Source organism: Bombina bombina, chromosome 10 (genome assembly GCF_027579735.1).
Source record: "Bombina bombina isolate aBomBom1 chromosome 10, aBomBom1.pri, whole genome shotgun sequence".
Taxonomy (NCBI): Eukaryota; Metazoa; Chordata; class Amphibia; order Anura; family Bombinatoridae; genus Bombina; species Bombina bombina.
The window spans coordinates 128,044,656-128,072,002 of NC_069508.1; the positions used below are offsets into that span (position 1 = coordinate 128,044,656).

General features: G+C 37.3%; 1 protein-coding gene across 1 annotated transcript in view; it reads left to right on the forward strand.

Annotated features, from left to right (window-relative positions):
- Window positions 1-27,347, forward strand: part of LOC128640757 (vitellogenin-like) — a 459,754-nt gene that overhangs the window by 420,087 nt on the left and 12,320 nt on the right. The window contains 1 exon segment of the mRNA XM_053693183.1: window positions 23,202-23,334. Coding sequence (XP_053549158.1) covers window positions 23,202-23,334 — 133 coding nt within the window.

Genomic DNA, 27,347 nt, shown 5'->3' on the forward strand with positions numbered 1-27,347 from the left:
AACCCCTAATCTGTCGTCCGCCCACACCGCCGCAATAATAAACCTATTAACCACTATACCGCAAGCCCCCCACAACGAAATATACTAAAATAAACTATTAACCCCTAAACCTCTGGCCTCCCACATCACTACATAAATATATTAACCCCTAAACCTAACCCTAACCCTAAAGTAACCCTAAGCCTAACCCTAAACCTAAGCCTAAGCCTAACACCCACTAACTTAAATATAATTAAAATAAATCTAAATAAAACTTACAATTATTACCTAAATAATTAATATTTAAAGCTAAATACTTACCTATAAAATAAAACCTAAGCTAGCTACAAAATAACTTAGTAGTTATATTGTAGCTAGCTTAGGTTTTATTTTTATTTCACAAGAAAGTTTGTATCTCATTTAAATAGGTAGACTAGTTAGTAAATAGTTATTAACTATTTACTAAATACCTAGTTAAAATAAATACAAATGTACCTATAAAATTAAACCTAACCTGCCTTACACTAAAACCTATCATTACATTAAAAAAATAATAATAATACAATACAATTATCTAAATTACAAAAAAAATATAAAATAAAAATAAACACTAAATTGGGTGGTTGGTTTTACTGTTGGGGGGTGTTTGGATTTTTTTTTACAGGTAAAAGAGCTGATTTCTTTGGGGCAATGCTCTGTAAAAGGCCATTTTAAGGGCCATTGGCAGTTTACTGTAGGCTAGGGGGGTTATTTTGTGTGGGCTAATGGGCTTTTTTATTTTGATAGGGCTAGTAGATTAGGAGTAATTCAGTTTTATTTTTGATAATTTGTTTTTTATTTTGTGTAATTTGGTGTTTATTTTTTTGTAATTTAGATAATTGTATTTTATTATTATTTATTAATTTAATTTATTTTATTTTATTGTAATGTTAGGTTTTAGTGTAAGGTAGGTTAGGGTTTATTTTACAGGTAACTTTGTATTTTTTTTAACTTGGTAGTTAGTAAATAGTTAATAACTATTTACTAACTAGTCTACCTAGTTAAAATAAATACAAACTTACCTGTGAAATAAAAATAAAACCTAAGATAGCTACTATGTAACTATTGTAGCTAGCTTAGTTTTTTTGTTTACAGGTAAGCATTTTGTTTTAAATAAGTATTATTTAGGTATTAATTGTAAGTTTAATTTAGATTTATTTTAATTATATTTAAGTTAGGGGGGTTAGGGTTAGATTTAGGCTTAGGGTTACGTTAGGGTTAGGGTTATGGTTAGGGTTACATTACGGTTAGGTTTAGGGGTTAATATATTTATTTAGTGTTAGTGATGTAGGAGGCCAGAGGTTTAGGGGTTAAAAACTTTAATATAGTGGCGGCGACATTGGGGGCGGCAGATTAGGCGTTAATAACTGTAATGTAGGTGACGGCGATGTTAGGGGCAGCAGATTAGGGGTTGATAACTGTAATGTAGGTGGCAGCGACATTGGGGGAGGCAGATTAGGGGTTAATAACATTATATAGGTGACGGCGATATCGGGAGCGGCAGATTAGGGGTTAATAACTGTAATGTAGGTGGCGATGTTAAGGGCGGCAGATTAGGAATTAATAACATTATGTAGGTGACGGCGATATCGGGGGTGGCAGATTAGGGGTTAATAACTGTAATGTAGGTGGCGGCGAAGTTTTGGGCAGCAGATTAGTGGTGTTTAGACATGTTTTTTATGTTGGGATGTTAAACATAACTTTTTCTTTCCCCATAGACATCAATTGGGCTTGCGTTACGGAGCTTTTTGCTTCCGCGATCGCAGGTGTTAGCCTTTTTAGCCGAGCACGTCAAAGTAGAGCTTGTATTTGGGTGAGGTATGGAGCTCAACGCAACCATATAGCCCGTACAAGCCGGGTTTTACAAAACCTGTAATAGCAGCGCTATAGTGAGGTGAAATACCGCCGCTTTTGTGACCGTCGTTAATTTCCCTATAGCGCTCAAAACTCGTAATCTAGCTGATTGTGCTTACATTTGAACACCTATGTCATAGAAGGTTTTACTGCTCCTTACACCTCTATAAAGAGTCTTGTACCTTGCCATGGAACTCGCCTAACTGTCTGCTCCAGAACTGTTGGCTACTTCTCCCTCTTACTATATAAGTATATACAGTATTCTTAAACTAATGTTGGAATATATCTTGTAAGCTTCCTTTTAGCAGATCTCATCTATGTACAGTTTTTATTTGTGTGTGCTCAGCTCTCCCAAGCTACCAACCTGATTCAAAATGACTGGTTTGATAGACCCTATATACTAAGTAATTTAACAGTTCTGTGTCTATCAAATGTCTTGCTATTATTTGTGTTACTTGGATTGTTAGGGTGTCTTACTATTAGACGCAGGAAGCCTCATCACCCCATTACAGATATTACTTTCAGGAGCTTAGGCTCATAATATACAGTACCCCTCCCTGGTGTGTCGGAGGAACAAGTTAATAATTATAAAGGTGATTCCTATAAACGGTTATATCATCATTTTGTAAAGAGATACAGACTGTATTATTAATAGGAGTTAGTTGCACCAATAGCTTTATAGTTATACTACATTGTAACAGGATGATACAGTAAGCCTCAAAGACCTAACACAAGTTTGCCAAATGTGTGGCTAATTATGTTAACATAACTTAGGAGTGGTGATTTATGTGGACAAATTCATTCAGTCAATGCTTAACCAATGTGGACAAGTTGTTGCCATTTTGCTTTATTTATTCAGCGCTAGGTTAAGTTACAAAGGGAGATACCAGCACTAACTTTTCTATATATATTTTCAACTTTGGTCCTATTCAAAACTTAGGGTGATACTCCATCATGTTGTTGAGACCCTATATGGTACCACTACAGATTCCATAATATCTCTTAGCACATGTGTGCCCATATATATTATTAATACGTAACCCATTTACTATTGCTCTATCTTAAATGGTGCTCACCCATTGAGAAACCAGATTCAACAGAATGCAAGTATGTATTTCACTGTTACTATACAGGACCATACTTACCCTAGTACTAAAAGTCATTAGACCCAAAAGGGTCACTGATTTAATTAACATAACTGTACCTAATATCATTAATGAGAAACCGCACCAAGTATACTTTATTACACTACATTAACATGCCCACCCCCCCTCCCCATTTATGCTAACATGAGCCCCAGATGGGCCACATCCAACTTAAAGTTAGACAGTTAACTATACTTCTATTTTCTATTTTTATATACTGTTCAATTAGATATTACTTTATTTTCCACTTATCTTACATTAGCTTAAGCGGTGTTTACCCGCTGATAAAAACTTATAACCCCCTGGTGTTATTTGACACTGTGGCCCCTATTTAAGAAGGTCTGGCGGACCTGATCCAACAGTGCGGATCAGGTCCGCCAGACCTCGCTGAATACGCTCACAAGAGCTGCTGGTGCAACGCCGCCCCATGCAGACTCGCCGCCAGCAGGGGGGTGTCAATCAACCCCCTGCTGGTGCAACGCAGCCCCCTGCAGACTCGCCGCCAGCAGGGGGTGTCAATCAACCCGATCGTAGTCGATTGGGTTGATTTCTGGTGATGTCTATCTGCCTGCTCAGAGCAGGCGGACAGGTTATGGAGCAGCGGTCTTTGATTCGAAACTTGATAGATAGGCCCCATTGGGGTCTTTGATATGACTAACACAATCTACCAGTTTGCCCTATATCAAAAGGTTCACAAGTGACCATCTAATTAGTAATCTATGAAAGTTATTATTTATATAAAACCGAGGTTTCAGAGGCTCATTCTATGCCATGTATTTTGACTCTTGTTATATGACTTACTTGTCATTGTATTGTGTTCTATGAATAATGTATCATTTATTCATGTGTGTGTACATTCATGCAAAACCTCAATAAAAAATTATTTATAAAAAAAAAAAAAGGGACATTAAAATTGCAAAGTTACTTCTCACTGTGGTATTGTTCCTCTTCCTTGTCTGCAGCTCTCGTCATATATATTATAATACCTTTACATCATAATAGGGGGGTCCACCTTCTTGGAACACATATATTCTGTTACCCTGTGACAGGAGCAGTGTGCATTTATAGATCAGTGACATTTTAGGCTTTTTGACAGCTATATCTTCCACTTCAGTTTAGCTCACACAAAAAAAGAAGTTTTACATTTTTGCAGGTTTTTACCATTTTAAAAGTTACATAACAAATTTTATAAAAAAAAATTCCTTAGGTATATTATAGTACAATGCAGACAATTAAAAAATATACTGCTCTCACTCTGTATTGTGTACACTAAACTGAAATGCACAATACGACTTGTCAAAATGGCAACAATGTCACCGATCTTTGAATGTGAACTGTTTCTGTATTATGCAATTTAAAAACAACTTTCCAATATACTTCTATTATCAAAATACGCGCATTCTTTTTATATGCACAATTTTAGAAACTCTATCTCCTACTGAGCATGTGCAAAGTGCCCAGTCAATATATATATGCATTTTATGATTGGCTGATGGCTGTCATATGATACAGGGGGGATGGAAAATTTGACTCACTATAAAATTTGTAAGAAAATATTCTTATGCTCATTTTAAATTCAAAGTAAGTGCTATTGCATTTTCTTTTTATTGTGTATTTGTCAGTTATTCATTTATACTGTATTTATTGGTCCTTTAAAGGACCAGTAAATACAGTAGATTTGCATAGTCAACAAATGTGTGATAAAAATACAAAGCAATAACATTTATTCCGAACGTCAAATGAGTAGTAGATTTTTTTCTGACTAATTTCAAATTTATGTCTATTTCCACTCCTCCTATTTCATGTGACAGCCATCAGCCAATCACAAATGCATATACGTTTATTCTGTGATTTCTTGCACGTGCTCAGTAGGAGCTGGTGACTCAAAACACATTTAAATATAAAAAGACTGTGCATTGTTAATTTGTTAATGGAAATTAATTGGAAATGTTTTTTAAAATTGCATAATTTGAGTCATTAAAGTTAATTTTGACTTGAGTGTCCCTTTAAAGAGAGCTGCAGGCACAGGAGTAAGAAATTCTATGGCGAGTAGTAACAATGCTAATGTAGTTGTAACCAGCAGTTTAATCTCCCTTTAAGAATGCTTGATTTGGGATTGGATTAACAAGGGAAAATGCATCTGTAGCAGACATTGTTTTTTCCTCTCCAGTTCAAGAAAGTTGAATATGAAATATCGCTAGACTATGTTAAAAGTCTATAGGCCCCATATATTAAATAGCATGCAAACAAGTTTTTCAATTTGAGAAGTTGTCTGCACGCCTTCACTGCATACGGGATCTGTTCTTCCACTGGCCCATATGCATTATTACACACTGTGATGAGTGTGTATTGCCCGCTCCTTCACTCACATGACCAAACACACGAGAGAATGGACTGTCAATCACCGAGAGTGAGCAAGCTAGTTCTCTGTGATTTCTTTTCGCCACCACGTGAAGAGTCTAAGAAGCAGCGGTCTAATGATTGCCACTTCTTACATTGCGGGAAGCAGGTTCACAAGTGTGAACCTGCCCCACAAGGGCTCCAAAACAGCTTACGTTGCTTCTTACTTGAAGCCCTATGTCAAAATCCAACAAGATCACAGTATTATTATTATTATTATTATTATCGGTTATTTGTAGAGCGCCAACAGATTCCGCAGCGCTATACAGTATAGAAAAGGTGTGAATTCAGCACTGATGCTGATTTTTTGCTGAATTTTTATTTATTTTAAACATGCAGATGAAAGTAAAAAAAAAAAAAAAGAATTGTAACTGCTCCCAGTAAGATGGTAAGATGATCTAAATAACATAATTTATGTAAGAATTTACCTGATAAATTAATTTCTTTCATATTGGCAAGAGTCCATGAGCTAGTGACATATGGGATATACAATCCTACCAGGAGGGGCAAAGTTTCCCAAACCTCAAAATGCCTATAAATACATCCCTCACCAAACCCACAATTCAGTTTAATGAATAGCCAAGTAGTGGGGTGATAGAAAAAGGAGTAAAAAGCATCAACAAAAGGAACTGGAAATATAATTGTGCTTTATGCAAAAAAACATAACCACCATACAAAGGATGGGTCTCATGGACTCTTGCCAATATGAAAGAAATGAATTTATCAGGTAAATTCTTACATAAATTATGTTTTCTTTCATGTAATTGGCAAGAGTCCATGAGCTAGTGATGTATGGGATAGTAATACCCAAGATGTGGTACTCCACAGAAGAGTCACTAGAGAGGAAGGGATAAAAATAAAAACAGCCATTTTCCGCTGAAAAAATTAAATCCACATCCCAAAAAATAAGTTTTTCTCATAATTGAAAAGAAAAAACTTAAAACATAAGCAGAGGAATCAAACTGAAACAGCTGCCTGAAGAACTTTTCTACCAAAAACTGCTTCCGAAGAGGCAAATACTTTAAAACGGTAGACATTAGTAAATGTATGCAAAGAAGACCAAGTTGCTGCTTTGCAAATCTGATCAATTGAAGTTTCATTCTTAAAAGCCCACAAAGTGGAATCTGATCTAGTAGAATGAGCTGTGATTCTCTGAGGCGGGGACTGACCAGATTCCAAATAAGCCTGATGAATCAAAAGCTTTAATCAGGATGCCAAGAAAATGGCAGAAGCTTTCTGACCTTTCCTGGGACCAGAAAATGCAACAAATAGACTAGAAGTCTTCCTGAAATCTTTAGTAGCTTCAACATAATATTTCAAAGCTCTTACAATATCTAGAGAATGTAAGGATCTCTCCAAAGAATTCTTAGGATTAGGACACAAAGAGGGAACAACAATTTCCCTATTAATGTTGTTAGGATTTGCAACTTTAGGTAAAAATGTAAATGAAGTCTGCAAAACTGCCTTATCACTGAGTCAGAGTAACAACATAGTAGATAAGGTTGAAAAAAGACAGAAGTCCATTGAGTTCAACCTATACAAATCTAAAATACTTACAAAAGCTCCAGTTAAGCTTACATAACCCCACTAAAAGGCTACCCATTTAATACTAGCAATCATATCCATGAATTTTGTTTGTATACAGAAATGTATCCAAACTATTTTTAAATGTATCTAGGGTATTGGCATTCACTACCTCCTTTGGTAATGAGTTCCACAATTTTATTGCTCTTACAGTAAAAAAATGTTTATGTTGTAGGAGATTAAATCTCCTTTCCTCCAACCTTAAATTGTGACCTCTTGTCAGAAACAATTTTATTGGAATAAACAGAACTTCTGCAATCTCTGTATATGGGCCTTGAATATGACTAAGCACTAAACGTTCATTTTCCATACCATTAACTATACTTCTATTTTCTATTTTTATATACTGTTCAATTAGATATTACTTTATTTTCCACTTATCTTACATTAGCTTAAGCGGTGTTTACCCGCTGATAAAAACTTATAACCCCCTGGTGTTATTTGACACTGTGGCCCCTATTTAAGAAGGTCTGGCGGACCTGATCCAACAGTGCGGATCAGGTCCGCCAGACCTCGCTGAATACGCTCACAAGAGCTGCTGGTGCAACGCCGCCCCATGCAGACTCGCCGCCAGCAGGGGGGTGTCAATCAACCCCCTGCTGGTGCAACGCAGCCCCCTGCAGACTCGCCGCCAGCAGGGGGTGTCAATCAACCCGATCGTAGTCGATTGGGTTGATTTCTGGTGATGTCTATCTGCCTGCTCAGAGCAGGCGGACAGGTTATGGAGCAGCGGTCTTTGATTCGAAACTTGATAGATAGGCCCCATTGGGGTCTTTGATATGACTAACACAATCTACCAGTTTGCCCTATATCAAAAGGTTCACAAGTGACCATCTAATTAGTAATCTATGAAAGTTATTATTTATATAAAACCGAGGTTTCAGAGGCTCATTCTATGCCATGTATTTTGACTCTTGTTATATGACTTACTTGTCATTGTATTGTGTTCTATGAATAATGTATCATTTATTCATGTGTGTGTACATTCATGCAAAACCTCAATAAAAAATTATTTATAAAAAAAAAAAAAGGGACATTAAAATTGCAAAGTTACTTCTCACTGTGGTATTGTTCCTCTTCCTTGTCTGCAGCTCTCGTCATATATATTATAATACCTTTACATCATAATAGGGGGGTCCACCTTCTTGGAACACATATATTCTGTTACCCTGTGACAGGAGCAGTGTGCATTTATAGATCAGTGACATTTTAGGCTTTTTGACAGCTATATCTTCCACTTCAGTTTAGCTCACACAAAAAAAGAAGTTTTACATTTTTGCAGGTTTTTACCATTTTAAAAGTTACATAACAAATTTTATAAAAAAAAATTCCTTAGGTATATTATAGTACAATGCAGACAATTAAAAAATATACTGCTCTCACTCTGTATTGTGTACACTAAACTGAAATGCACAATACGACTTGTCAAAATGGCAACAATGTCACCGATCTTTGAATGTGAACTGTTTCTGTATTATGCAATTTAAAAACAGCTTTCCAATATACTTCTATTATCAAAATACGCGCATTCTTTTTATATGCACAATTTTAGAAACTCTATCTCCTACTGAGCATGTGCAAAGTGCCCAGTCAATATATATATGCATTTTATGATTGGCTGATGGCTGTCATATGATACAGGGGGGATGGAAAATTTGACTCACTATAAAATTTGCGAGAAAATATTCTTATGCTCATTTTAAATTCAAAGTAAGTGCTATTGCATTTTCTTTTTATTGTGTATTTGTCAGTTATTCATTTATACTGTATTTATTGGTCCTTTAAAGGACCAGTAAATACAGTAGATTTGCATAGTCAACAAATGTGTGATAAAAATACAAAGCAATAACATTTATTCCGAACGTCAAATGAGTAGTAGATTTTTTTCTGACTAATTTCAAATTTATGTCTATTTCCACTCCTCCTATTTCATGTGACAGCCATCAGCCAATCACAAATGCATATACGTTTATTCTGTGATTTCTTGCACGTGCTCAGTAGGAGCTGGTGACTCAAAACACATTTAAATATAAAAAGACTGTGCATTGTTAATTTGTTAATGGAAATTAATTGGAAATGTTTTTTAAAATTGCATAATTTGAGTCATTAAAGTTAATTTTGACTTGAGTGTCCCTTTAAAGAGAGCTGCAGGCACAGGAGTAAGAAATTCTATGGCGAGTAGTAACAATGCTAATGTAGTTGTAACCAGCAGTTTAATCTCCCTTTAAGAATGCTTGATTTGGGATTGGATTAACAAGGGAAAATGCATCTGTAGCAGACATTGTTTTTTCCTCTCCAGTTCAAGAAAGTTGAATATGAAATATCGCTAGACTATGTTAAAAGTCTATAGGCCCCATATATTAAATAGCATGCAAACAAGTTTTTCAATTTGAGAAGTTGTCTGCACGCCTTCACTGCATACGGGATCTGTTCTTCCACTGGCCCATATGCATTATTACACACTGTGATGAGTGTGTATTGCCCGCTCCTTCACTCACATGACCAAACACACGAGAGAATGGACTGTCAATCACCGAGAGTGAGCAAGCTAGTTCTCTGTGATTTCTTTTCGCCACCACGTGAAGAGTCTAAGAAGCAGCGGTCTAATGATTGCCACTTCTTACATTGCGGGAAGCAGGTTCACAAGTGTGAACCTGCCCCACAAGGGCTCCAAAACAGCTTACGTTGCTTCTTACTTGAAGCCTTATGTCAAAATCCAACAAGATCACAGTATTATTATTATTATTATTATTATTATCGGTTATTTGTAGAGCGCCAACAGATTCCGCAGCGCTATACAGTATAGAAAAGGTGTGAATTCAGCACTGATGCTGATTTTTTGCTGAATTTTTATTTATTTTAAACATGCAGATGAAAGTAAAAAAAAAAAAAAAAGAATTGTAACTGCTCCCAGTAAGATGGTAAGATGATCTAAATAACATAATTTATGTAAGAATTTACCTGATAAATTAATTTCTTTCATATTGGCAAGAGTCCATGAGCTAGTGACATATGGGATATACAATCCTACCAGGAGGGGCAAAGTTTCCCAAACCTCAAAATGCCTATAAATACATCCCTCACCAAACCCACAATTCAGTTTAATGAATAGCCAAGTAGTGGGGTGATAGAAAAAGGAGTAAAAAGCATCAACAAAAGGAACTGGAAATATAATTGTGCTTTATGCAAAAAAACATAACCACCATACAAAGGATGGGTCTCATGGACTCTTGCCAATATGAAAGAAATGAATTTATCAGGTAAATTCTTACATAAATTATGTTTTCTTTCATGTAATTGGCAAGAGTCCATGAGCTAGTGATGTATGGGATAGTAATACCCAAGATGTGGTACTCCACAGAAGAGTCACTAGAGAGGAAGGGATAAAAATAAAAACAGCCATTTTCCGCTGAAAAAATTAAATCCACATCCCAAAAAATAAGTTTTTCTCATAATTGAAAAGAAAAAACTTAAAACATAAGCAGAGGAATCAAACTGAAACAGCTGCCTGAAGAACTTTTCTACCAAAAACTGCTTCCGAAGAGGCAAATACTTTAAAACGGTAGACATTAGTAAATGTATGCAAAGAAGACCAAGTTGCTGCTTTGCAAATCTGATCAATTGAAGTTTCATTCTTAAAAGCCCACAAAGTGGAATCTGATCTAGTAGAATGAGCTGTGATTCTCTGAGGCGGGGACTGACCAGATTCCAAATAAGCCTGATGAATCAAAAGCTTTAATCAGGATGCCAAGAAAATGGCAGAAGCTTTCTGACCTTTCCTGGGACCAGAAAATGCAACAAATAGACTAGAAGTCTTCCTGAAATCTTTAGTAGCTTCAACATAATATTTCAAAGCTCTTACAATATCTAGAGAATGTAAGGATCTCTCCAAAGAATTCTTAGGATTAGGACACAAAGAGGGAACAACAATTTCCCTATTAATGTTGTTAGGATTTGCAACTTTAGGTAAAAATGTAAATGAAGTCTGCAAAACTGCCTTATCACTGAGTCAGAGTAACAACATAGTAGATAAGGTTGAAAAAAGACAGAAGTCCATTGAGTTCAACCTATACAAATCTAAAATACTTACAAAAGCTCCAGTTAAGCTTACATAACCCCACTAAAAGGCTACCCATTTAATACTAGCAATCATATCCATGAATTTTGTTTGTATACAGAAATGTATCCAAACTATTTTTAAATGTATCTAGGGTATTGGCATTCACTACCTCCTTTGGTAATGAGTTCCACAATTTTATTGCTCTTACAGTAAAAAAATGTTTATGTTGTAGGAGATTAAATCTCCTTTCCTCCAACCTTAAATTGTGACCTCTTGTCAGAAACAATTTTATTGGAATAAACAGAACTTCTGCAATCTCTGTATATGGGCCTTGAATATGACTAAGCACTAAACGTTCATTTTCCATACCATCAAACTTAACGATTGAGATCCTGATGGAAAAACGATCCTTGAGACAGAAGGTCTGGTCTTAAAGGAAGTGACCAAGTTTAGCAACTGGACATCCGGACAAGATCCTCATACCAGAACCTGTGAGGCCATTCTGGTGCTACCAGAAACACAAACGATTGTTCCATGATGATCTTGGAGATCACTCTTGGAAGAAGAACTAGAGGTGGGAAGATATAAGCAGGTTGGCAAAACCAAGGAACTGCTAATGCATCCAACGACTCCGCCTGAGTATCCCTGGACCTGGACAAGTACCTAGGAAGTTTCTTGTTTATATGGGAAGCCATCAGATCTATTTCTGGAAGACCCCCACATCTGAACAATCTGAAAAAACACATCTGGATGGAGAGACCACTCCCCCGGATGTAAAGTTTGAAGGCTGAGATAATCTGCTTCCCAATTGTCTAAACCTGGGCTATGTACCACAGAAATTAGACAAGAGCTGGATTCCACCCAAGAAAGTATCCAAGATACTTCTTTCATAGCTAGGGGACTGTGAGTCCCACCCTGATGATTGACATATGCCACAGTTGTGATATTGTCTGTCTGAAAACAAATGAATGGTTCTCTCTTCAACAGAGGCCAAACCTGAAGAGTCGTAAAAATAGCACAGAGTTCTAAAATATTGATAGGTAATCTCGCCTCTTTAGATTTCCAAACCCCTTGTGCTGTCAGAGAACCCCAGACAGCTCCCCAACCTGAAAGACTTGCATCTGTTGTGATTACAGTCCAGATTGGTTGAACAAAGAGGCCCCTTGAACTATACAATGGTGATCTAACCACCAAGTCAGAGAGAGTTGAACAGGGATTTAAGGATATTAATTGTGATATCCTTGTATAATCCCTGCACCATTGATTCAGCATACAAAGCTGAAGAGGTCTCATATGAAAACGAGCAAAGGGGATTGCCTCCAATGCTGCAGTCATGAGACCTAAAACTTCCATGCACATAGCCACTGAAGGGAATGATTGAGACTGAAGGTCTCAACAAGCTGAAACCAATTTTATTTGTCTCTTGTCTGTTAGAGACAAAGTCATGGACACTGAATCTATCTGGAAACCTAAAAAGGTGACCCTTGTCTAAGGAATCAAGGAACTTTTTGGTAAAGTGATCCTCCAACCATGTCTTTGAAGAAACAACACTAGTTGATTTGTGTGAGATTCCGCAGAATGTAAAAACTGAGCTAGTACCAAGATATCGTCCAAATAAGGAAACACCACAATACCCTGTTCTCTGATTACAGAGGGAAAGGTACAGAGAACCTTTGAGAAAATTATTGGAGCTGTCGCTGAGCCAAATGGAAGAGCGACAAATTAGTAATGCTTGTCTAGAAAAGAGAATCTCAGAAACTGATAGTGGTCTGGATTAATCGGAATATGAAGCTATACATCCTGCAAGTCTATCGTGGATATATAATGACCTTGCTGAACAAAAGGCAGAATAGTCCTTATAGTCACCATTTTGAAAGTTGGCTCTCTTACAAAACGATTAAAAATTTTAAGATCCAGAACTGGCCTGAATGAATTTTCTTTCTTTGGGACAATAAATAGATTTGAATCTTGACCTGATTTGACCTGAAATGGAACTGGTATGATTACCCCTGAAAGCTCAAGATCTGAAACTCACTTCAGAAAAGCCTGAGAGGCCCATTTATCAAGCTCCTGATGGAGCTTGAGGGCCCGTGTTTCTGGTGAGTCTTCAGACTCGCCAGAAACACAAGTTATGGAGCAGCGGTCTAAAGGCCACTGCTCCATAACCCTGTCCGCCTGATCTGATGAAGCGGACAGGAATCGCCACAATTCAACCCAATCGAGTACGATCGGGTTGATTGAACCTCCCTGCTGGTGGCCCATTGGCCGGAAGTCTACAGGGGGCGGCGTTGCACCAGCAGCTCACAAGGCTCGCCAGAAACATGGGCCCTCAAGCTCCTTACAGAGCTTGACAGATAGGCCCCATAGATTTAACATCAATATTGATGATATCAAAAATAGCATCACAGATAAAATGATTAGCATGTTGAAGCAAGCGAACAATGCTAGACAAATCAAGATCTGTTTCCTGTTGCGCTAAGCTTTCCAACCAAAAAGTTGATGCAGCTGCAGCATCAGCCATGGATATAGCAGGCCTAAGAATGTAGCCATAAAATAAATAAGCTTTCCTTAGATAAGATTCAAGTTTCCTATCTAAAGGGTCTTTAAAAGAAGCACTATCTTCCATAGGAATAGTAGTACGTTTGGCAAGAGTAGAAATAGCCCCATGAACCTTGGGGATTATTTCCCAAAACTCCAACCTAACTGCTGGCAAAGGATACAACTTTTTCTACCTAGAAGAAGGAATAAAAGGAGTACCAGGCCTATTCCATTCCTTTGAAATCATATCAGAAATAGCATCAGGAACTGGAAAAACCTCTGGAGTAACCACAGGAGGTTTATAAACAGAATTTAAATGTTTACTAGTTTTAGTATCAAGAGGACTAGTTTCCTCAATATCCAAAGTAATCAACACCTCTTTTAACAAGGAACAAATATACTCCATCTTAAAGAGATAAGTAGATTTGTCAGTGTCAATATTTGAGGTAGGATCTTCTGAACCAGATAGATCCTCATCAGAGGAGGATAATTCAGTATGTTGTCGGTCATTTGAAATTTCATCAACTTTATGAGAAGTTTTAAAAGACCTTTTACGTTTATTAGAAGGCAGAATAGCGGACAAAGCCTTCTGAATCGCATCAGCAATAAAATCTTTTATATTCACAGGGATATCATGTACATTAGATGTTGAAGGAACAACAGGCATTGTACTAGTACTGATGGATACATCCTCTGCATGTAAAAGCTTATCATGACAACTGTTACATACTACAGCTGGAAATATAGAGGCCTATTATCAAATGTCTGTCAGACCTGATCCGACAGTGCGGATCAGGTCTGACAGACATCGCTGAATGCGGAGAGCAATATGCTCTCCGTATTCAGCATAGCACCAGCAGCTCTTGTGAGCTGCTGGTGCAACGCCGCCCCCTGCAGATTCACGGCCAATCGGCCACCAGCAGGGGGTTGTCAATCAACCCGATCATACTCGATCGGGTTGATTTGTGGCAATGTCTGTTCGTCTGCTCAGAGCAGGCAGACAGGGTTATGGAGCAGCGGTCTTTATACCACTGCTTCTTAACTACTGTTTCTGGTGAGCCTGCAGGCTTGCCAGAAACACGGGGCATCAAACTCCATACAGAGCTTGATAGATAGGCCCCATAATCTCCGCTAACTTACAACAGATACACTTAGCTTTGTGTCAGACTTCAATCTGAATCTGCTTAATAAAAGGACCAAATGTGCAGATTAGTATATGTTATGTTTCATGTTTGAAGTAATTATAAGATAAATGTTCCTAGATGAATCATTGTAGCTAAATATCTGTTTAGTCATATGATTCACCATAAGATTTAATATATTACCATGTAGTTATATGTTGTTTTCCTTTAACAAACACATAACTACTGAGTGATGTTTTAGACAATTCTAAATAGTAAGAAAAAACAAAGATATTAGGTGTTGTATGGTATGCTTTTAAAGGAAATGAATTTAGGCAACTTAACACCTTGAAAGTATACTCTTAGATGTGATAGAAACTTTCCTAATACTCTTAAGTGTGATAGAAACTTCCCTGTAGATAATATTATCTGAAGTGATTGCTCTGCAGCAGCTAGCATTAGATAAAGGATCACTTGTCAGCTTGGAAAATGTTCCGGTATTAGTAAAGGCATAAATTTCTTGGTAGAGGTAGTGCACAAAACCTTTAGCTAAAGTATAATTAGGCAGTTTAAAGTTGTGAGTTCGCTTATCCTATGCGGTAAGTACTTACACGCAGAGTTGAGGAGGTGAGGAGGTTCAGGCAGCGGTAGCGGCTCAGAGAGTGTTTGAGCGCGAAGTCCGTTCTGAGAGGAAGGCGGAGCAGAGGCGGAGCAATCCTGAGACAGCGTAAGCTGTCAGAATTCAGTGACGGGTAGATTCCGTAGGTGCAGGCTTGGGAGAATCAATTGGTAGGTGAATACGCAATTACAAGCAATGATGGTGGGACTTAGCCACCTTAAATAGGGAAGTGAGGAACCATAATTAAAGTTATAAACAAAAGAACAAAAGAGAAGGTCATAATATGTCAGGTCCCCCACCCAAAGAAAACCTCCAGGTTTTCAGAATGAAGGTCTATCCGGATGCCGTCTATGGAAGAGTTTCACTAAGCGGGGAGCAGAGACTTGCGAGGCAGATTCCCAAGAATCTTCATCAGATGAATAACCGGACCAGCGAATAAGATACTGGAATACTCTGGAATACTCTAGAGTCAATTATGTCAGAGACCTCGTAATCCACCTCTGAAGGTTGGGAATCAGGAGGTATAGTAATAGGGACTGGTTGTGACCGAACAGGTGTGTACGGTTTCAATAGTGAAACATGAAATGATGAATGAATTCGGAATTTCTCAGGTAACTGCAGGACTACTGCGTTGGGGTTGATAATTTTAATGATCGGAAATAACCCAATGAATAATTGGTTAAACTTTGCTTTTGTGGCCGGGATCTTCAGATGGCGGGTTGATAACCAAACTGAGTCTCCAACTTTGTATTCGGGCGCTGGTCGCCGTCGAAGGTTGTAATAATGTTGATGTTGGGTCTGTGCTTGACTGATATTTTCTTTCAGAAGGTTGAAAGTTTGTGCTATAGAGTTTACCAAGTCGTTAACAACTGGACATGGTACGTGAATGTTAGGATGAAATTCATAATCTGGATGGAATCCGTAATTTGCAAAGAATGGAGTCATCTGAGTGGAATTATTCTTTGTGTTATTGTAGGCAAATTCAGCAGTTGCTAAAAAATCTGCCCACTTCTCTTGTTGTTGAGAGCAATGAATCCTCAAGTATTGTTCCAAGGACTGATTGGTACGTTCGCACTGGCCATTGGTTTGTGGATGATAAGATGTGGTTAATTTCCTTGTGATGTTCAACCTTTGGTATAATGAATGCCAGAACTTTGAAGTAAATTGACTTCCACAATCAGTTAATACACTGGTTGGGAGTCCATGTAATTTGACTATATGGTTCAGAAACAGATAAGCTGTTTGTGAGGCAGTTGGCAAAACTTGTATAGGTAGAAAATGTGCCATTTTAGTAAACAGGTCAATTACCACTAATATTGTGGTGTAATTTTTTGAACTTGGTAGTTCTACAATGAAGTCCATTGCGACTTCCTTCCAAGGCCGTTCAGGGATAGGTAGAGACATTAGAAAGCCATATGGTTTTTTATGTTCCTTTTTATGTTGAACACAGGTTGTACAGGTGTGAACATATTCCTCAACTGATTTCCACATTTTGGGCCACCAGTATTTCCTTTTTAATAAATGATAGGTGTTTTGAACACCCGGATGACCATTTAGAATTGAGTCATGGTTTTGTTGTAAAATACTACCTTGTAATGAAGGTGGTATATACAATAAATTCCCAAAATAATACAACCCATCTGAATGTTTTGTGAGGTTGTATTTCTCTGGGTTACAGTCTGCACCTTGTAAATATTATTTTTCTTGTTCTTGACTCAAGGTATAAGATATGAAATGTTTAGTTGGTAGTACGGTGCTAGGTGAAGATTTGTGAGTAACTGGTATTTTCTGTCTAGATAGTGCGTCTGCTTTTCCATTCCTTGAACCAGGTCTATACTGAATATGAAAATTAAACCTGGAGAAAAACAGACTCCATCTGAGCTGTCTAGATGATAAAGTCCGATTAGTTTGTAGATATTCTAAATTCTTGTGATCAGTATAAACTAGAATTGGTGTCTCAGTTCCTTCTAATAAGTGTCTCCAAGTTTCGAAAGCAGATTTGATGGATAGAAGCTCTTTTTCTCCTATAGGATAATTAATTTCTGCTGGAGATAATGATCTTGAAAAGTATGCAACAGGATGCATAGGTTCTGACAGATTTTTCCTTTGAGATAAGATGGCTCCTAGAGCACAGTCAGATGCATCCACCTCAAGAATAAACTGCTTGGTGGAGTCTGGGAATTGGAGAATAGGTGCAGTAGTGAAACTAAGTTTGAGAGTTTCAAATGCACGTTGTGCTTCTATACTCCAAATGAAAGGTACATGTTTTCCTGTGAGTCTTGTCAATGGTTTGACTATATGAGAGAAATTTTTAATAAATTTACGGTAAAAATTCGAAAATCCTAAAAAACTCTGCAATTCCTTTACTGTAGTTGGTCTTGGCCAACCTGTTATAGCTGATATTTTTGTATCTTCCATGTTGATACCTTCAGCTGTTATCCTATAACCTAGGAAAGAAATATCTTGTGTGTGGAAGATACACTTCTCAGGTTTAGCATAAAGTTGGTTCTCTCTGAGTCTTGATAGAACGGTTGTCACATCTTTGATATGCTGTTCCAAAGACTCAGAATAAATTAAGATATCGTCCAAGTAAATTATAACACAGACATCCAATAAATCTCTGAATAACTCATTTATAAAATACTGGAATGTTGCAGGGGCATTACAGAGCCCGAATGGCATCACAGCATATTCGTACAATCCGTACCTAGTACGGAATGCTGTGAGCCATTCATCCCCCTTCCTTATTTGATTTAAATTATAGGCACCCCTTAAATCCAACTTAGTAAAGATTGTTGCATTACCTAACCGTTCAATTATTTCTGTTATTAACGGTAGGGGGTATCGATTTTTTACAGTGACCTTGTTTAACTGCCTGTAATCAATGATTGGTCTGAGAGTACCATCTTTGTTACGCACAAAAAACATTCCAGCTGCAGCTGGAGCGGTCGATGGTCTTATAAAACCCTTTTTTAAGTTTTCATCTAGATATTGTTTTAGATGTATGAGTTCAGGTTGAGAAAGGGGGTAAATATGACCATGGGGAATAGGGGAACCAGGTAGTAGTTCGATGGGACAATCGAATGCCCTATGAGGGGGCAAAGACTCTGCTTCCTTTTTGTCAAAAACATCTTGGAATGAGGAATATTCTTTAGGTATGGGGTCAGATGTTTTATCAGAGTCTGATTGCATAATACAGATCTTGGATAGACATCCATCTCTGCAATATTGGGAGGAAAATTTAATTTTATTTGTGTACCAATCAATAGTAGGTTGGTGTTGCTGTAACCATTTTAACCCCAAAATTATTGGAAATAAAGGAGAAGGTGTTATGTCAAAAGATAAATTCTCTATATGTCCTTCTTGTGTACTCATAACTAAAGTCTGTGTTTGATGTGTGATTGGACCATTCACAGCCTGACTACCATCAAATACTCTTAAAACATAAGGATGATTAATTTCTTTTATTGGTATTTCATGTTTACACACCACATGATAATCAATGAAGTTGCTTGTTGCACCGGAATCAATGAGTGCCTTCAAGGTAATCTCTTTTGAACCCCACTGTAAGGAAATAGGTAAGAGACAATAAGTTGAATTTTCACTATTCTTGTTAGAAAATCTTGGTAACTTATGTTTCTTACCTTTCTTTATTTTCAGAAGGTTTGGAAAAATCCTTGACCTCATGTTCTTTAGCAGCACAATAGAGACAAAGGTTATTGTCCCTTCTTCTCCTTTTCTCTTCTGTGGATAAAGGGCCCCTGATCACTCCGATTTCCATAGGTTCATCAGGAGTTTTATACTGTTGAGAACTAGTAGGATTAACATTTCTTTTTGTAACTGATTCCAGGTTAAACCTTTCTCTCTTCCTTTCTCTCAACCTTCTATCTATGTTAATAGATAATGACATTAAGTTGTATAAGGTATCTGGAATATCAACTCGTGAAAGTTCATATTTCAATGCTTCTGATAAACCGAGTCTAAATTGATTCCGCAATGAGATGTTGTTCCATTGTGAATCCTTAGACACTCTCTTGAATTCTGCTATATAATCCTCCACGGGCCTTTTCCCTTGTCTAAGGGCTCTCATAGAATTTTCTGATGTTATCTGTTTGCAAGGGTCATCATAGAGGAGGGCCACAGCCTGAAAGAAATCCTCCAAGCTGTCCAATATTGGGTCATTTTGCTCGAAATATGAATTAGCCCATGTTCTAGGTTCAGCTCTAAGGTAAGATATAACAGTTAAAACTCTCTGTTTATCTGTGGTATACGTTTTAGGTCTTAAGGTAAAAAGTAAATAACAGGAATTTTTGAAGTCACAAAATTGACTTCTATCACCAAAGAATTTCTCTGGTGGTGATACTATTGGCTCATTAGTAGAATCCACAGTTAACTGTTTTGGAGTTACTGTGTCTTTAAGAATATCTTTTAGAGTCTGGTTCTCTAACTGAAGTTGCCTTAACCCTTGTGAGAGCTGATCAACCCTCTGTGAAAGGTTATAAACATGTGTAGGTAATTCTGCTTGATCCATCTTTTTATAGGCTTGTAATTCTGTCAGACTTCAATCTGAATCTGCTTAATAAAAGGACCAAATGTGCAGATTAGTATATGTTATGTTTCATGCTTGAAGTAATTATAAGATAAATGTTCCTAGATGAATCATTGTAGCTAAATATCTGTTTAGTCATATGATTCACCATAGGATTTAATATACCACCATGTAGTTATATGTTGTTTTCCTTTAACAAACACATAACTACTGAGAGATGTTTTAGACAATTCTAAATAGTAAGAAAAAACAAAGATATTAGGTGTTGTATGGTATGCTTTTAAAGGAAATGAATTTAGGCAACTTAACACCTTGAAAGTATACTCTTAGATGTGATAGAAACTTTCCTAATACTCTTAAGTGTGATAGAAACTTCCCTGTAGATAATACTATCTGAAGTGATTGCTCTGCAGCAGCTAGCATTAGATAAAGGATCACTTGTCAGCTTGGAAAATGTTCCGGTATTAGTAAAGGCATAAATTCCTTGGTAGAGGTAGTGCACAAAACCTTTAGCTAAAGTATAATTAGGCAGTTTAAAGTTGTGAGTTCGCTTATCCTATGCAGTAAGTACTTACACGCAGAGTTGAGGAGGTGAGGAGGTTCAGGCAGCGGTAGCGGCTCAGAGAGTGTTTGAGCGCGAAGTCTGTTCTGAGAGGAAGGCGGAGCAGAGGCGGAGCAATCCTGAGACAGCGTAAACTGTCAGAATTCAGTGACGGGTAGATTCTGTAGGTGCAGGCTTGGGAGAATCAATTGGTAGGTGAATACGCAATTACAAGCAATGATGGTGGGACTTAGCCACCTTAAATAGGGAAGTGAGGAACCATAATTAAAGTTATAAACAAAAGAACAAAAGAGAAGTTCATAATATGACACTTTGGTAGAACTGTTATCAGGCAGCAGGGTTCCAAAAGTAGTTTCTGAGACAGGATCAGATTGAAACATCTTGCAAATGTAAGAGAAAAAAACAACATATAAAGCAAAATTATCTATTTTCTTATATGGCAGTTTCAGGAATGGGAAAAAATAGCCCTCTGAGCATAAAAAGAGGCAAGAGGCATATAGGAAGTGGAGTTAAAATAATTAAATTATTTGGCACCAACTATGACGCGCAACGCAAAATTAAATTTCTTGGCGCTAACAACATCAGGAAATGGCGCAACTTGCATCATGGCAGACGCAACCTTGTGCAAGGAAACCTGGCGTCAACTAAGATGCCGAAAATGACGGATTGCATCACTGAATGTACCTTTGCGCCAAAAAAATTCTCGCACCAAGAATGATGCATTAAATATCAGCATTTTGCGACCTCGCAAGCCTAATTTTGCCCGCGAAAATTAATGAAAAAGCAGTCAATTTGAAGAAAATACTATACCAGGTAAGAAAAAATTACTTTCTAAATATCTTTCCCAATTTTGAAACTGATAGTCTGCAAAAGGAAATATACATAAACCTGACTCCTGGCAAATATAAGTACAATACATATATATATATATATATATAAAAAACTTTATATCAATACATAAAGTGCCAAACCATAGCTGAGAGTGTCTTAAGTAATGAAAACACTCTTACCAAAAGACACCCATCCGCATATAGCAGATAGCCAAACCAGTACTGAAACAGTATCAGTAGAGGTAATGGAATATGAGAGTATATCGTCGATCTGAAAAGGGAGGTAGGAGATGAATCTCTACGACCGATAACAGAGAACCTTTGAAAAGATTTCCCGTGTGGAAAACCATAGAATCAATAGGTGATACTCCCTTCACATCCCTCTGACAAAAACTGTACTCTGAGAGGAATCGGGTTTCAAAATGCTGAGAAGCACATATCATCAAAGAAAATCAAGCACAAACTTACTTCACCACCTCCATAGGAAGCAACGTTTGTAAAAGTGAATTGTGGGTATGGTGAGGGGTGTATTTATAGGCATTTTGGGGTTTGGGAAACTTTTCCCCTCCTGGTAGGATTGTATATCCCATACGTCACTAGCTCATGGACTCTTGCCAATTACATGAAAGAAAAAGGAACGTTAAACACTAAGGGTCGGGTTGTAAGTGGAGCACTAAATATAAGTTTCTTGAAAGCGATATTAGCTCTCCACTTAGTAATACCAGCACACGCTAATGTACGTTGGAATTACAAGTTGAAAGCAATGTGAGCTCACGCTGGCATTGCTGGGAAGCGAGTGTGCTATAGGCTCAAATGGGAGCCTCGTTCTCATGCCGTGAGACACAGTATAGGGGTAATTAGAGCAGCGATGGCAGCAATTTGTAAATATATATCTATATGCTTTTATACATATATATTTATGTTAATTTGTGTATATACACTTGTTAACACATCAACCTATATGTATATAAGCATATATATTTACTGGGAAAACACTATTCCCATCGACCGCAATGTAAAGGCACTTTTCAGTGCGTTTTTTTTTTTTTTAACACCCCACCCCGACAACTTTAAATCCCCAAAATACTGCCTAATGCAGTTTTTTTTTATAAAAAAAAAAGGAACATTTTTTTTCAATAAAAATTTATAATGTTCTTTATTGTGAGGGCATATGGGGCACTTTTGCAAATGTCCCCATTTGCGGGAGTGTGATAATTTAGCACTTCACTTGTAGTCTAGCCTTACATATATCATTGATAGAATGATGTATTCAGAACAAAGATTCACATAAGTATAATATATACATGTATTTTTGTTTAATTGCTCTTAGTTGTTTAAATATTGAAAAATTAATGGTAACATTTTAATGTCCATAAAGCAGCTTGTGCCGCCATATTGTAACTTAGATTTATTTTTCTGCTATGGCTAATTAGGGACAGATATAAATGGCTTACTAGAGTGTGGATCTAATGACTGTGTAGAATACAGCTTTGTTTGCACTCCCACTTTAACAAAAAGTTGGGAAGCCAACAATATTCTGAATAATATTATAGGAAAGGGCACAAAATAAATAATGTAAGTATATTGCATTAGTTTTAAGTGGTTTTACTACATATAATTAAACATTTTGGGGTAGATTTATCAAATGCCACGTGGACATGAATTACTGTAGTGAATCATGTCCGCCCAATATCGCTAAATGCTGAGAAGTTACGAAGCAGAGGTCTTACTTCGGGCGTAGATAGCAGCATCCGCTACTTGATAAATCTACCCCTTTATATTAATATGTAAAATTGTTAAATGTCCCTTTAAATAAATAAAGAATAAAACAGATATAATCTAAAACTTTTCTTCCTCACAGTTGCATTAAGGATAAATGATAATTGTTGCTTAGTAACATATCTCTTCAACATTTCCATAGTTTACCCTGTACAAGCAAGCTATCTCAGTTCCATATTATCTTGCACATGGTCAGCATTCATTAAGTAAGATTAAGGAAATTGGATGGAGCAACCTGCCAGAACTTACAACAATCCTCACACAGAACAAAAAAGGTAATGCTTCTCTATAATTTAAATTTTTCTCAGAAATAGAATTGCAATACTTTACTTTTTTCTTTATATACTAAGACATAGGGGCTCATTTATCAAACTCTGTATGGAGCTTGAGGGCCCGTGTTTCTGGCGAGCCTTCAGACTTGCCAGAAACACCAGTTATGAAGCAGTGGTCTAAAGTCCGCTGCTCCATAACCTGTCCGCCTGCTCTGAGGAGGTAGACAGACATCGCCACAATTCAATCCGATCGAATACAATTGGGTTGATTGACACCCCCTGCTAGCGGCCGATTAGCCGCAAATCTGCAGGGGGCGGCGTTGCACCAGCAGTTCACAAGAAACTGCTGGTGCAATGCAGAATGCGGAGAGCGTATTGTTCTCCGCATTCAGCGATGTCTGTCGGACATGATCCGCTAATTGGATCATGTCGGACAGACACATAATAAATAGACCCCATCTTGTTAGTTTCATTTTCCTTTTTTGTTGGAGGAATCATAGATTTTTATTGCAAATAAGAAGCAGAAGATCCATCAAGTCTATCCATATGTTTCTTCTGAAGTGTTAGCTTAAGGAGATATGAACGCTTCAGCTAAGATATGGGGGCCTGTTTATGAAAGGCCTGTCGGACATGATCCAACATTGCGGATCATGTCCGACAGACCTCGCTGAAAGCGGAGAGCAATACGCTCTCCGCATTCAGCATTGCACCAGCAGCTCTTGTAAACTGCTGGTGCAATGCCGCCCCTGCAGATTTGCGGCCAATCGGCCACTAGCAGGGGGTATCAATCAACCCAATCATATTCGATCGGGTTGAATTGCGGCAATGTCTGTCCACCTGCTCAGAGCAGGCGGACAGGTTATAGAGCAGAAACACGGGCCCTCAAGCTTCATACGGAGCTTGATAAATGGGCCCCATGAAGTTTTTCTTTCATGATTCAGAAATAATTTGCAATTTTAAACAACTTTCCAATTTATTTCAACTTTTAAAAGTTGTTTAAAATCACATGCTCTATTTGAAACATGAAAGAAAAAATTTGGTTTTGTGTTTCTTTAATAAATTGGACAATTTAGTAAAAATGTTATATTTAAATTAAAATGCAGCATATAAGAATGTTGATATTTTTCTTTTGCCTGAAAAAAAGTGAAGTAGAAACTAAGGGGTAAATTTATCAAGAGACGAGCGGACATGATTCACTGTAGCGACCTCGCTAAATGCCGACAGCATACACTGTCGGCATTAAACATTGCACAATAATTTCTTGTGAAATGCTTTTGTGCAATGCCGCCCCCTGCCCATTCATGGCCAATCACCGCTAGCAGGGGGTGTCAATCATGCCGATCGTATCAAGATGATTGCTGTCCACCACCTAAAAGATGGCGGAGAAGTTAAGAAGGAGCTGCTTCATAACTTTTGTTTCTGGTGAGCCGGAAACTTTGCGCAGAGAAAGCAGTTTCTGCTGCTTATTAAATCTCCCACTTAGTATAAACTGAAACTATTACAGCAGAATCAGTTATGTGCCTCCTACTAATGCCATTTGGTTAATATTCACTGCTGATGCTTATTGGCCAATAGATACAATGAGAATTTGTATTTTTCATCCAATGAGTATTAATCTGAGTTTAAACATTTATATTAGATATGAACATTTGGATACTTAGTTAGTATCTGAATGCGGAAGACGGCAGCCACTCACAGCATTCATCTTTTTTTGGAGTCAGATTTGTCCTTTTAAAAGTTCAACACACTAACATCTGGATTTACACAGATCTCAGTGTGTTGCACTTTCACAATAATGAATCCCTCTCTGAAAAGAGCTGAATGTCATGAGCGGTCGTCTTCTTACACATTTGGATACTAACAAAGTTACCGAATGCACATATCTAATTTATAGTTAATTCATTTACTCCCCCCCCAAAAAAAAAAAAAATGTCTGTGATTTTTCTTACAGATTATACAAATGTTATGAAAATATCTCCCATTTAATTATTTGGATATACCTGTGTATGTCTCCAGGAAGCATTCTTAAATTCCATTGCAGTATCTGACACCATCACCTCAGGTGGAAATCTATTCCATAAATTAACAACCTTCTTTTAAATTGTCCGTATTTGGAAAAAAAAACTGCAAATGTCAATTTAGGGCTCGATTCCATTGAGCTGTAATTAGGTTTGCACAAGGTCGCAAACTGATAAATATGCTGTTAGAAACAGTTTTGTGTATCGACGAGGTCCAGCTGCTGAAAATATTTTCTAGCCATAGAAAGTATTAGAAGCCGTTAAGCACTAATTTACATCAGGTTTCCAAAAAAGGAGCAAATTGTTAATACATTGTCGGAGACTGTCGATACTTTGAAAAAATTACACCCAGCTCAACTAGGTGTAAAAAAAAGAAACAAGAGCTTTTTGAGGTCTAGTTTCCATTGGAATGTTAAAACTTGCAAATAATGCAAATGTTTCAATGTTGAAAAAATTGTAATATAATATTTATTGTTATCTCATGTATAAAAATATTTTTTTTACCGCTACCTTCTCAGTCCAGGTAAAGACTTTCTTGACCCTTAGTCTTGGCGTGTGCGATCTCCAGCTTCTGTGGGTGCTCCCATTCTCTGTTCCGGGTCACGTGATACCGCTGGACCAACCAGAAGGGCAGATTGCCAGTTTGGGAGTCTGATTCAAACTGCGGGCTCAGTTGCCACACCCTGAAAATCCACTATGTCCTTCGTAGTTAAATCTTATACAGAGCGCTCTTCCAAATATCCCAGATGCTGTAGGATTGTACCTGGTTAGGAAGTCTGCCCTACTTTTGATCCACAGCTTCTTGTCCAGGGGAAATTTCCTGTTTTTCAGAGACTGCTCCAGCTCCACCGAGGAGAATCTCCTGATTTAACTATGAAGGACATAGTGGATTTTCAGTGTGTTGCAGCTGAGCCCGCAGTTTGAATCAGCTTCAGACTCCCAAACCGGCAATCCGCACTTCTGGTTGGTCCAGCGGTATTATGTGACCAGGAACAGAGAACGGCAGCGCCCACAGAAGATGGATATCGCACACCGAGACTGAGGGTCAAGGAAGTCTTTACCTGGACTGAGAAGGTAGCAGTGAAATCTGTATCATTAGATTTCAGATTCCGGGTGAATCATTTGTTTATCAGAAAATGCTGAAGTTCTCAAAATACAAACAGAAGTTCAGAATCACACAAAACTGTGCAGGGAGATACTTCTGTATTGAAATACACTGGAAATTGTTGTGCACACGTAGTGGCTCAACACCTAATATACCAAACTGTGTTTTCTTCCCCTACATATCCTGTGGATCAAAGATTCCAATTATTAACTGGTATAAACTGGGTTTTTTCAAGGACTTTTTTAAGGATTTTTTGGATCCAATGACCTAAAGGCACTTTATTTGAGTTTTATATTCACCAGTGGTTCATTTAACCCTGTTATTTGAGGATTTCTTTGAAGTTTGTCTTATATTTGTATATATTAAAGTGATATATTTTTAACTGCGTGTATCTGCTTTTATAGCTGCTGGTTAGCGTTCCCTTTATTCTGTAGCATATTTTAAAGTGAGAGTAGTTGGGATACTGCTCTATTTAGGGAAGCTGTGCTATATTTGTTGTCAGGGTTTTTTCTGTTTGTTGTTTTAATTATTATCCCATATAAGAATAAATTCAAGCACATATCTTCAAAATTCAAACTAAACCAATGCATAGGGCAGCAATTAATATTACATATATTAAAAAAGTAGAACATTTTATTCTAATTAAAAGTAGTATTTGCTTATATTTAAAAAGTATGTATTATAAATAAGTGTATATTTGTTTTTGTTTCTCTTTAGAGGTGATCAGAGGTAAGGTGCGCAGACGTTAAACGTAAATTTTATAGTGTAAGATCAGCTACCATAGCAACTAACTTGTTATGGCATGATTTTTGAGAAATCCGAGGTAGGATGGAAGCGTTAACACAATGTTAACTTACACCTACACATAAAGAGCAACTGCACAACATATTTCA